This window comes from Phaseolus vulgaris, chromosome 5 (genome assembly GCF_000499845.2).
Source record: "Phaseolus vulgaris cultivar G19833 chromosome 5, P. vulgaris v2.0, whole genome shotgun sequence".
NCBI lineage: Eukaryota > Viridiplantae > Streptophyta > Magnoliopsida > Fabales > Fabaceae > Phaseolus > Phaseolus vulgaris.
The window spans coordinates 38,746,256-38,759,663 of NC_023755.2; the positions used below are offsets into that span (position 1 = coordinate 38,746,256).

Consider the following 13,408-nt stretch of genomic DNA (forward strand, 5'->3'; position numbering starts at 1 on the left):
CTTAAGCAGTCCCCAACAGGGTCGTTCGCTCTCATATCAGACCTGTATATTATAAAGAAAATAATGATTATTAAATTATACGTAATTATTGTACACGTCATTATTGTACGCAATTATAAACAATTAATTATTAGTGGATAATTACATAATTAACTTGTAATTTCGAGAGAGAAAGCCTGAACCTCCAGTAGACCAACCTTCTTCTCCCGCGCCAGCAAGTCTAATACCCATTACCGAACTTCCTGTTCGACGATCCAGTCGCACATCAACCCCACCTTCCCGGCTTCAAGACTACATAACGGGATTCCAACCTAATCATTCGACCACTACCCAAGACCGACCGAATGGAACCAGGTATCTATGCATCATTTTCTTTCTAATTTACGGTTTTCTTCTACACATAGTGCATATCTTGCTAACATCAGAGTCACCAAAGAACCTCACACTTATGCTCAAACTATCATTGATCCAAATTGGCAAAAAGCAATGGACGAAGAGTTTTTCTCCTTGTAGCTAAATCAAATGTGGACCTTGACACGGTTACCCATCGGGAAGAAACCCATCAGATGCAAATGGGTCTATAAAATAAAGTACAACTTAGATGACAACGTCGACAGATATAAGGCGCGCCTTGTCGCAAAGGGTACACTCAGATTGAAGTATCGACTATTGCGGAACTTTTTCACCCAACAACAAATTTACAAATTTGAGTATCTCATCACCATTGCAGCAACCAAAAATTGATTTATTCACCATGTGCAAAATGTCTTCTTACATGACCAATTGCACGAAATTATTTACATGGACTTGCCACCCGACATCATTGACAAGGAAGAAAATTGTATGTCGACTCAACAAATCCTTTATGGTCTCAAACAGGCATCCCGACATGTTTTTCAATATTTTCTGCAGGATTTCAATAGTCAAAGGCGTACTACTCTCTATTCACAAGACAAAATAACTCACCGTTTAGTGCCCTTTTGATTTATGTGGACGATATTTTTTTTACAGAAAAAAAAACTGTCTATTACCACGAATTCGCATTAAAGATCTTTGAGACTTATAATATCTTTTAAGGATTGAATTTTCCTGTTCCGAAGCTAGTATTTACCTGTGACAAAAAAAATATGCATTTGATATTTTGCATGATATGAGACTCACAGGTGCTCGTCCAGACAAATTTCCAATGGAACAATACCTAAAACTTACATCGAACGATGGAGAGTTATTTAAGGATCCAGGTAAAGAGGATAACTTATCAAAATCATAATGACACCAAAAAAAAAATAAAATATATTTATATTATTATTATTATTATTATAAAGATAGTGTATGAAATGAGAATTGGTGTAATCTTAAAAGATTGAGATATGCAATTATTTCATTTTTATTACATGTTACGAGTTTTTTTTAGAAAATATTTAGAGTATTAATATATCAACATTCTTTTGTTTTCTTTATTGTTCAATTATACTATTTTTCATCTAATATTAAATTTTAAAATTTGATTGGATAGTATTGAAACCAATAAATTAACCTACATTAAATTTGATATATTTAAAATTTGAGACTGTTCTCTCAAAGTTCGACTTTCTTCAATCCAGTAAAATTTTCTCTCTTCGCCTCTCTGTCCCCCTTGATTTTCTCGTCCCTTTTCGATTCGCCTTTTATCCCATCATTCATGCCTAACTTCCCACGTTCTTTCCTCACTTTACCTTCTCTTTCAACCTCCTCCTCTCATGCCTTTCTGTAGTTTACAAAGTTCCAACCTTCTATTTGGAGTGTAGGGAGACTAATTTTACAAATTCTTCATACTAACATAGTTTTAGTTTTCAATTATTTTCATTTTATCTTATAATAAACTTTTATCTCACCAAAATTATGAGTAGAGTGGTTACATTTAGAAAAAAATATAACATATGACAATTCAATTCAAAGTAATTAAAATTCATGAAAAGAAATGAAAAACTATGTTCCAAGAACATAAATAAGAAAGAAGTGGAGGTGAGTGCTTAAACATTGAGAGGAGAAGAAAGACGAAGCTTGTAGGTGTGGAGCTGCAACTCCAACTGCAAGTTCTTCTTCCTCTCATTTTCCAATGCAGCTCTCATCCTTGAAATCTCCTTCTCCTCTCTATCATCACTCTCCTCTTCTCCTCCTATCATATTCACCAGAAACTTCACTTCCAACAGCTCTTGTTCCAAGCTCCCTTTCAGCACATTCAGAGTCGCTAACACCTTTTCCCTCTTCACACCACCACCACCACCATTAACATGCTCCTCCATAACTCTTTCTCCTCCAAACCCAACAACCTCTTTAGCCCCCGCATCATCGTTTGGAAACACAGGATCAAACTCCAACCCCTCTTGGTTGAAGTTCCACCCACTGATCCTTCTCTCCTTCACCTGCATGGCGGGGTCATCATCATCATCATCATTATCATGCTCAACAACCTTGCTCTCCTTGTACCTTTTCTCCACACTGGGCAACCCTTGGAGCACGTTCTTCACCACAAAATCACTTCCCTTGCAGTTTTTAAAAAAGGCGTGTTTCAGCAACTTATCAGCAGAGGGCCTTCTGGAAGGATCTTGGTCCAGACAAGAAGCCACCATGTCCCTGAACGCCTTCGAGAACTTGTTCCCGTTCCCCTTTCTGTACTTATCCAAATCGGAGAAACGAAAGCGTTTCGTGATCTTGAGCATCATGGACTTGGAAGGTGGAAGGTGAGAGAGAGGAGGCCTTCCATGCGCCAGCTCCAATGCAGTTATCCCAAAGGACCATATGTCAGCCTTCAAACTGTACCCCGTGTGCGAGTGAATCACCTCCGGAGCCATCCAATACGGCGTGCCGGCGACGTCGGTCAGCTTCAGAGATGAGCACGTGGAGGACTCGTAGATCGACGCCGACACGCCGAAATCCGCCAGCTTCACTTGTCCGTTTGTGTCAACGAGGATGTTCCCGGCTTTTATGTCGCGGTGGAGGTGGCCCTGGCCGTGGAGGTAGGAGAGGGCGTTGAGGGTGTCTCGGAGAACCACCGCGATGCAGGGTTCGGTTAGGCCGTTGGGGTGGGAGTGAGAGATGATGGATTGGAGAGATCCTGCGGCCATGAAGGGCATCACCACCCAGAGGCGGCGGTCGACGGTGAAGGAGCAGTGGGCTTTGAGGATGTTGGGGTGAGAGAGGAGGGAGAGGGTTTTGGCCTCGCGGCGAACGTCGTCCAGGTCGGGGCGGGAACGGTCCAGGTCTATGGATTTGATTGCCACCACGGCGGAGTTCATGGGGATGCAGATGGCTTTGTACACGACGGCGCTCACGCCGGCGCCGATCTCGTGGAGGAGCTTGTAGGAGGAAGAGTCGAGTGGGTATTGGAGCCTTTTGGGTGCGTCTTTTACTTGGTTGCTTGCCATGGAGAACGAGTGATGCATTGTTGCATGGAGTTGTGGAGGAATTAATGGAGAAGAAAGTGAGTGATTGAAAGCACTTTTCTCGTGAGTGTTAAAGAAAAAAGAAAATGTTCTTGAGTTCTCCGTGCATGCATGTGAATAATCACATCCTTTTTCTCTTCTTCTAATGTTCTTCACTTTCATTCACGTGAATGGATCCTTTATATATATTTTCCCATAAAACCTTAAATTTACTAATTTTGAACTTCACCTTTATTTATGTCTACCTTCTCATCTCACTCAAATCTCATTCCGAGCTATCTTCATGCCTTTATATGCAATCTAATTCAAATTAATTATTTACAAGAGCAAAACATGAGTATATTTCCAGTTAATTAAGAGTTTCTACTACTCATTTTATTACTTTTATATTTTAATTAAATAAAATTCAATAGTAGTGTCAATAATATCTTTTTAGTTTGCCATTAAAACATTGTTACGCAGATAAAAGATAAAGAGTAGCAACTAAAGTAAAAAAAACTTGTATGACTACATGATATGTTGTTTGTATGGGGAGAAAGAGGAAACTACGTCCCTTTTTTTTATATGTAGAGTCGTTTGGCTCGTGTGGTCTAAGTGTTTCGAGTGGATGGAGGTGACGTCGACGGAGCATAACGAGCCAAAAAAAAATTTCGAAAATGTCAGGATGAGCGGGGTCAAGAAAAATGTTAATAAAATTTGGGGTTGTGTGTGGATAGCAATAGTGAGAGTTGTGGTTACATAGGAACAAACGGATTTTGAGAGGTGGCAGGATAGATCACATGGACGTCTTCGCTTTGGCACAGATGAAAGTTTGGTCATGGATTGTGTCTAAAATGCGCAGAGTAAGTTTTTTGTAGTCAGATTAGTGAGTCATTGATTTTTTGTAAGGAAGTTAGAAATTATGAACCTTAAGTAGGTATTTTGTATAAAGATTGAGGTATCCGTAAAATATCTTTTATTTATTCATTAGTTTTTTATCCGATAAAAAAAATAAAAATAAAAATAAAAATTGTATCCTTACAACGTTTTGATATACCAGTTCAATCAACTTCTAAATGAAAAAATTGATATATTGAGAACTAACTTTTTTTTTATAAATAACTAAATAATAACTTTATAAAAACAAAATATTAAATTGAGATGAATTATTATTACTTAAAATAAAATAGTTGTTTAAATTAGTATAGGTATAAGCGTACTCCAATCTAAAAAAGTTACTTGAATATAGAATGATTAATACAAACAAATGAATAGAAAAGAGAGAACGAGTAAAGAAACTTACTGTATTACGATGAGAATGGTGAGAACAGTGAGAGTGGAAGGAAGAGGAACGAAAACAGGGAGAAAAGCACAAAAAAGTATGAAAGAGACAAAGACGAAAAAAATGGTAGTTTTGGAGCTTCCTTTTCCCATGGCCACGATAATTATTTTTATTGTTCTATTATTATATTTAACAAATTTTGTATTCGATAATTTGTTGTTTTTTTTTAATTAGTCACCAACTAAAAAAATATCACATTTTTATATACACTAAAAAGCTATTAAATAAAATTAATTTTAGAAAAAAAATTATTATATTAATTAAATTATAGATTATTTTAAAGACTAAAAAATTATTAATTTTTAAATTAATTTTTATTATTAATAAATAGTTTTAAAATTAATATTTAATTAGTTATAAAAAAATTCTATCAATTTTTAAATCGAAATAATTAATAGTTACAAAAATAACTAATTAGATACATTTACTAGTTTAAGTTAATTAGGTTAATATATTTTTTTTTCAAAATTACATTTCCCACATTCTATAATATACATGTTCTAACATGACATAAATACACAAATTTTCAATTTTGGTTTATTAATTTTCAGTGTAATTCAATATAAAACAACTAGGTTGTATACATTTTATTTTTCAATAAAAACATTTTTTTAATCTACTATTTACAAGTGATTTTTTAAAAGAATTATTTGTCTCTCATAAGAAATTTATTAAATTTTTGGACATAATAAATTAATATATTTAAAAATATTCTGTAATAACAATTGGTGAGATTTTTAGGAAGTGAGTATGTGCAGTTTGTCTGGTGATGCAGTGTCTGAGAAATGGAATGGAAAGATAAAGAAGAAGCAGATATTGACACGTGGCACGGTGTTTAAAATCGGATGCGAACCTATTTATATTCTTCTCTTTATTCTCTCCTTCTCGTCCGCCACTTCTCTCTCTTCGCCGTTCCACTCAGCTCTCACTCATCACCCTCATCACAAACCCTAGCTTTCAATTTTCCATGGTTCATCATCTCCTTCACTGAACTTTCCCTCAAATCGCTCGTAAAAGGACAATTATCGGAGATTCTACTCAAACCAACCTTCCTCATGGCGGCTTCCACCACCAGCCAGGTTTACATCGATGTAATCGAGGATGTCATGGTCAAGGTCCGTGACGAGTTCGTCAACAACGGAGGTCCCGGGGAGGAAGTTCTCAAGGAGCTTCAAGCTGTAATTAATTATCATCTCCACCTCTTCTATGTTTATATGTCCAGGATTTGCTTTTAATTTCTATTTATGAATAAATCAATCGGATTATTTGATGTTTATGCATCTATTCCAAACGTCTGTTGATTTAGTTTGGAAGTTTTTTTTTCTGTCTCGACTGGTTCGTTGATTTAGGGTTTGGATCCGATCCATTGTTTGTTTTGTGGTTTTTCTGTTTTTTTTGAGATTTTTATATTACTTTTATTGGCAGTGTTAAAGATGTTCATCCTTCTTCTTTTGTTTGTGATTTGTGTAGATGTGGGAGTCAAAGATGATGCAGGCGGGTGCTGTGCTGGGTCCCATAGAAAGGTCAACTGCTGCCAAGCCAACTCCCGGTCCTATTACTCCGGTTCATGATCTTAACATGCCGTATACCGAGGAGTATGAGACTCCTACTGCTGAAATGCTTTTCCCCCCTGTGAGTTTTGATCCACATCGTAATTATAAGTTCAACCAGTGTTGTCTCCTTTTATGAGTTAAAATTATTGGATTGCTGATATGTACTTCTTAATGTGGCAGACTCCGTTGCAAACGCCAATTCAAACCCCTTTACCTGGGACTGGAGATAACTCAACTTATAACATTCCTACTGGACCAAGTGAATACCCCTCTTCTGGAAATGATACGGGAGGAAATGCTGATGGAAAAGGAGGAAGACCTGCCACATACATGGTAAAGCTCATTTTGCTAGCTGGTCCCAAATGTACAGATTGAATAATTTATTTATACTATATACCTATAAATGCTTAAGTATTTAAAAATTAATCAATATTCATGGCATATTCGTAATCAACAATTATATGTTTTAAGCAAACTGAAGTAAATAACAATTGAAGTCAAGGAAATAATACGGTCTGGCATTATATTTCAAATATAAGTCAGGATAAGAAATGGATGTTACACAGAGAGTAACATCGGTATCAGAGTAGAAAAATGAATGGAGGGTGTCGCCAGAAATATCACCAGAGATAGTATTTTAGTCAAACAGTATGGGTGATGGACAGTAGAAGTTTGGGAAATCATAATAGTCAATCATAAATTGCAGTGGGAAGTGGCTGGCCTTGACAGTGGTATAGCTGCTGTGTTGAAGTTTATACACATTACATAAATTATGCCACAAACTCACATGTGTTGATTTTTTTTAATAAAAACTAAAATTAAAGAATATTCATGATAGATTATGGATGAAGTCATTACTGTTGATCAACGGGAAGACAGTGCGCAGTAAGAATAAATAAAAAATTAAAGGGTAGATCTTAGAAGAACTAAAGGCTAGGGACCACATGAACAGTGAATAAAAGATATATTACAAAATTTGAGAGTGGTGAAAGAAGGTAGGACAATGTTGTGTGATACAGGAGTTGGCTGAAACATAAACCACCTTTCAGGTAAGTGTCTGGGAAATGCTTTGTAATGTCGACAATCTTGATGAAAAAAGGTGGGCGTCTTCTCAAAGAGATGGTTTGGGTTCCTAATTTTTAATTTGGGCTCATCCCACAAAGCTGACTGAACTTTATGAGACTACCTAAGTCTTACATTGTCCATATCTCTTGTTGATATGGGATCTAAACCCTTCCCATCACACCCAAAACAGGAGTTGGCTGAAACATAAACCACCTTTCAGGTAAGTGTCTGGGAAAAGCTTTGTAATGTCGACAATCTTGATGAAAAAAGGTGGGCGTCTTCTCAAAGTGATGGTTTGGGTTCCTAATTTTTAATTTGGGCTCATCCCACAAAGCTGACTGGACTTGTAAGTTATGAGACTACCTAATTCTTACATCGACCATATCTCTTGTTGATATGGGATCTAAACCCTTCCCATCACACCCAAAACTGGACATTTTGAGTGTAGACAACTGCTGTAGCCCAATAACACCCTCTCACGCTTAGGAGTGGAGTGGACATTTAAGGTTCATTTCTTATGATAGAAAGAGGGAGAGAGAGGAAGGAAAGAGAAAGGAGGGAGGGGTACAGGTTTGGTTGAGAATAATCGATGCAATGAGTGGTGGCTTGTCTTTCTGCTGAAAAATGAGAAGAAAAGGGAGTAAAGTCCAATATAATTGATTACGACATAATCAATTATGTTGGGTTCTTTTGAACATTTTTTATAGTTGAAAAGATCCCCACAACCGATTTTGGAGGTTTGCAATCGATTATGGTTTTTCTTTCTTTGTTTTTGTTTTATTGTAGGAGTCATAATAATAATGAGTAATTAAGTAATAATAATAAGAAATTATTAATAATAAATAAAAATAATATTTTTTCCCACCAATTTCTTTCCAACCAAACAAATCTTCTTCTCACTCATTTGCAACCTCTTTCTCTTCCACTCACTAGTTTTTTCGTCTCTACCAAACAGCATTAAACTGTAGACAAATATCGGTGTCATAATGATGAATCAAGGATAAGTTATGATACAATCTTAGAATATTGGCTTAGGGCTTAACTTTACCCAATGAAAATGACTTGTAAGGAGAAGATTGCCCAAGTTTAATAAGGACTACATCAGCTATGCTCTTGTTAGTGTGAGATCTAAACACTCACTAAGTGGATGGGGCGTGCAAGATAGGTGGGAATAGGGTTTCTGATCTGATTAAATGAAAATGGGGGTGAAATTGTGATATTCTCCCAGTAAAAGCATCAAATGACACCGTTCCATCATGAGGAGAAAGCTAGCAGAGATGATTGAGATATCACCACAAAATGGATATAATCTGCACTGCTACAACCACTACAATAAACTTCTCTGCAACAGGCCCCACAGAAGTGGCTGGTGGGCTTGATGCACTGTAACACCATATGGTGATACTAGGTGGGAAAACAACATAAAAATAGGTATTTTTTAAATTTGTAAAGGGGGGATGTCAACTTTGCTCCTTTAAAGACACAGAAAGTTATTCTGTTTTGAGGGAAAAATAATAGGTATTCGACACCAAGCTTCTTTTTGGATGCAATTGTGGCCTTGCCATTCTTTGAAAATGCACTACTATTTTGACTTTGTATTTGCCCTGGGTTACCCTTCTCTGCCATCTCAAATGCCATTATCAACTTATACTATTCTTTTAATCAGTAGCTATTATTCAGTGGCTTAAATATTCTGTTTAAATCATTTGCACGGACATTTTTTAAGGTGTACATTAATGTTGTCTTTGTAAACTTCTACAGCAACCTCCTTCTCCTTGGATGAACCCGAGGCCCTCACTTGATGTCAATGTTGGTGAGTGTCTTTTAAATCAGGATAAAGTGTTTAATCGAATGGCTTTGCAGTAATAATGGTATGTATTACTGTAGCTTATGTGGAAGGACGGGATGAAGCAGACAGAGGAACTTCTAATCAACCTCTGACACAGGTAAACAAGTCAGTTAGGTCTGATAGAAGAATGCTTTCTGTTGTCAAAATTTGAAGAGACCTCATCATGGTCGGAGTTATTTTATAAAGCCAGCAAATTGTGTTACTATTGTTGCAAAACACGTTTTAGGTATTTTTATCTGGGATGTCATCGTTACGTTACTGATGCTTTCAAAAATTGTAGGACTTCTTCACAATGTCGTCAGGAAAGCGTAAACGCAATGATTTGCCTTCTCATCATAATGCTGGTGGATATATACCACAACAAGATGGAGCTGGGGATGCTGCACTTGGAGTTTTTGAAATTGAGGTATTCTTGTTTCTGTTTTGCTCAGCATCATATATATCAGTAGGATGTTTGTATATAGTTTGTAAGTTGTGCTTTAGTGATGTTAATAGTCCAAGTTACTGTCTTTATCATTTTTGGTTTCATTGTAAACTATAATTTTTACCGAATGGGCAAGTATATACTAGTTTAATAATTAGTTTGTTGGTTTTTGCACTTCTCCTTCCTGTCCCCTTTACGGGGGAGAGGTTGAGACAAGATGGACATGGAGGATGGTAAAAGTACATCTTGCCATCCCTAGAAAGTGGATTGTTCTGTTTGGAGGTACTTTCCTTTCCCCTTCTTTTCCCAAATGGGGATTGCCAATTGTTTGGCACAAGATTGAGTGATTACAGATGGAGGGGGCAACCCTTGCTTTAGCTACCTATGTTGCATCTGTCAATTTTTGAAAAAATGTAGATTATGCAGAAATCTTTTGTTTTTTTCAAACGCATTTCTGTCTTGTGGCAGTTTACCATGAAAACAAATGAATAATGATTCAACTACATCAAAACTATGAAGATACAATTCCCACAGTTTTACCCCAAAATAAAATCCTTAGAATGAGATTCCGTTTTTGTTCTGTTTATTTCTACCTGAGGATTGATTTTTTGACAATGTTGTCAAATGTATCTCCTTGCTGTTTTTTCCTGCTGTTTATTTTTAAGCACTCCTTCTCATGGTTATTTTTGTTTCCTTTTGCTCTATTTATTTCCTGTTTGTATCTCTTTCTTGTGCATTGAACTATTGTACAAGCACTAGAGTAAGATCAATCTAGTCTATAAAGTATTTTTCTTTGGTAGGGTCTTCAATTGTAGTTATAACTGATTTTCTTGCATCCTGTATCACTCTGGCTTGTAGAAATAAATTTTCCTTTGTAATAGTTTCTAAAGGTAGCATAATGATACAAGTAGTTTCCCTCTCTTTCTTGCTGTAAAACTATTCATAAGATAGTGTTTTTCTTGGAAATTTGATATCTTATTTTCGCCAGTTTTATAGTTTTTTGGAGCATTTTATTGTGAAACCCAATTATTCAGCTCTTCAAGAACATGGATTCTGATTTCCATGCAATTGTCTGATATTCTAGGTTGAGTGGATTTAGTTACCACCTGGGAGCTGCTTGACAATATTATAGTATTTACCAACTTCAAAAATCTCATAAAAATGTCCTCAATTTTTTATTTATTTTTCAGACCTGTTTTACTGTCATCTCAAATTTCAATATGAAAGTAATAATGGTTCACCGTCACAATGATCCGTAGAATAGACATTTTCCTCATTTATTGAAAATTTTAAATTCCTAGCTTCTTGCCTATTCCACTCTTGCTCTGAATATATATTGTTCTGTTGGTTTCTTACCACGCACAAACATGTAAATTATCTGTCCGTTAATTTTCAATGACTTGCTTGTTGATGGAAAAATTGTTCAGCTTCTAAACTCTTGGAGATCAATCATTTAGGTAAATGGAGGAGACATCTCCATTAATTCACATCACACTATTTCCAAAGGGAAAATGCAAGCGGATTTGGAGAGATTGACCACTAGAATTCCTCAACTTGATGGACCAATTCCTTACGATGATGAGCTTTCTACTCCAAATGTGAGTAGTGACATTTATCCCCTCTCCTTGCTGCACTTATGATCTTTTGTAATAAACACTTGTGTTCTTTTCCTCCACACCAAGGGATGTATTTTCTTTGTTTACTTGTTCTGATTTTTTGTTGTCCCTTATAATTTTGTGAAAAAGACAGACCATCTCACTTTTAGTTCTTGGTAGATAAAATACTCGGGCTTTCTATTTTTGCAATTAATAATCACATTCAATGTTAATGAGCTCTTATTAATTATTTGAGTTATTCTGTTGGTGCAAAACTATAAAAGAAATGAACCATTGTAGATCATTTCCGTAATTATTGTATAGTGCGAAACAACACAGTTTTAAGTTCTCCCATTTACATGGGTGTCTGCTGATGAGCTACATCTTCCCTTATTTAACATTGGACAGAATGACTAAAGCTGTAATTCCAAGGAACTATATTGAAGTGCTTGATTTTATATTCAACATGGATATTGCAATATACTAACATGTTTGTAATTTGGAACATGAATTAATTTTGTTTATCATCATCTTGTTTTGTTTAATCTTTTGGCAGATATACAACTACGGAGAAGTGTTCAGTGATGACTACAATATTTCTAATACACCAGCTCCTCCTGGTAAGTCGATGATGTGTATTAAACATCTTTTGAAATTTTTTATGGCTTATCATTATATATTTTATCCGTCACAGTTGCTGATTCTTTTTCCTTTATCATTTATTAGAAGTGCCAGTTAGCACCCCTGCTCTCTTGGCTCAGAATGAGGTGGGAAATGATGAGGACGATGACGATGATGAGCCTCCATTAAATGAAGAAGATGATGATGAATTGGATGACATGGAACAAGGAGATGATCAAAATACACATCATCTTGTTTTGGCCCAGTTTGACAAGGTAACAACTTGCCTACACTCTGAACAGATATCATGGGATTGTAATATTTGTAGGTAATTATTCTCTAATATGGTCCATCTTGCTCAAAATTTAGGTGACACGTACCAAGAGCAGGTGGAAATGCACACTAAAGGATGGCATCATGCACATAAATAATAAGGACATTCTATTCAACAAGGTTTGTCACTGTTGAAGGAGAACATGTACTGTTATTTTCTATTTTTCCAATTTAATTTATCGAATTGTCATAAATCTCTGCAGGCGACAGGAGAGTTTGAATTCTGACTTGTTGGAGATGGTGCTTTCATGACGCATGATTCGGAGATGTCATTTAGTGTTTCGTCATCTTTATTTGATTATACTTGTTAAGCGAATGATTCAGGAAGAGGAAAATCCTTTTACCCTTTCGTGACTGTTGTTTTGATGTTGGCCTCTTGTACATAGAGAATGAGCAATTTTTGGCCTTTACCTGATGATTACAGACTCTGGCATTTCCTTAAGCCCAGCAATTGTAGTATGTGGTTCCTTTAGTTCTGTAGTTTTGGTTAAATTTAGCAATCCTTTGTATGATAATGATGCTTAATTTTGGCATAAACTTCATCCAGACCTCCCGGCTGAAAATGAGTAAACTTTCTTTCTCACCTCAATCCTACTGTGGCTAGGTACTTTAAGATCTTTTGTCCTTGCCGACACCCTTACTCTTGCATCCTATCTTCCATCTGCAGCATGAAGCTCCATGTTGTTCTTTTACTTCAGGGTTAGAAATTGTGATGCTGCTTCTTCTACAATGTCCTTGTTGTCTGTACATTCTACGAGTTTCAAAGAGCACCCACACATATTCGTTAGTTTCAGTAGGCATGTTTCCAACAATATCAGTTACTTCTTTCAAAAGTCCAGCACGACCAAGGAGATCAACCACGCACGAGTAATGCTCTCTGCATCCTAAACTTTCTAACATTCTGGCCACAAATACATGTTAATGAGACCATTTCTCACCAAAATATTGTCATCCACCAAATTCCTAGTGGCATAACCATGGAGCTCCGTGCCAACGTTCTATGCCGCCAACTCTGCAGAAACATAAAAGTAGATGATGGAGCCCCTGAAGTGGTATTGTGGGAATCAACAAGTTCATGATTGGCGCGTGTTATGTCCTCCCTTTTCTCTCTACTGTCTTTCACTTTTTGCTTCGTTACCCTTTTCACTTTATTTCTGAATAGATAGGTTCCTCTCATTCCTTGTTCTCTCTCCTGTGATGGGGATCAGAGCTCTTTTCTCGG

At 36.3% G+C, this 13,408-nt stretch overlaps 2 protein-coding genes across 2 annotated transcripts; one reads left to right on the forward strand and one right to left on the reverse strand.

Annotated features, from left to right (window-relative positions):
• Positions 1-1,926: 1,926 nt before the first annotated feature.
• LOC137835847 (serine/threonine-protein kinase BLUS1) lies at positions 1,927-3,436 on the reverse strand. The gene has a single exon (XM_068644569.1). The coding sequence runs from the start codon at positions 3,423-3,425 to the stop codon at positions 2,013-2,015; it is 1,413 nt and encodes a 470-aa protein (XP_068500670.1). The 5' UTR covers positions 3,426-3,436; the 3' UTR covers positions 1,927-2,012.
• A 2,025-nt stretch (positions 3,437-5,461) lies between these two features.
• Positions 5,462-12,658, forward strand: LOC137835848 (transcription initiation factor IIA large subunit-like). The gene is made up of 11 exons (XM_068644571.1): positions 5,462-5,924; positions 6,217-6,378; positions 6,480-6,632; positions 9,126-9,177; positions 9,252-9,310; positions 9,494-9,619; positions 11,095-11,235; positions 11,789-11,852; positions 11,959-12,128; positions 12,223-12,306; positions 12,390-12,658. The coding sequence occupies exons 1-11, from the start codon at positions 5,592-5,594 to the stop codon at positions 12,411-12,413; spliced, it is 1,368 nt and encodes a 455-aa protein (XP_068500672.1). The 5' UTR covers positions 5,462-5,591; the 3' UTR covers positions 12,414-12,658.
• Positions 12,659-13,408: the final 750 nt, after the last annotated feature.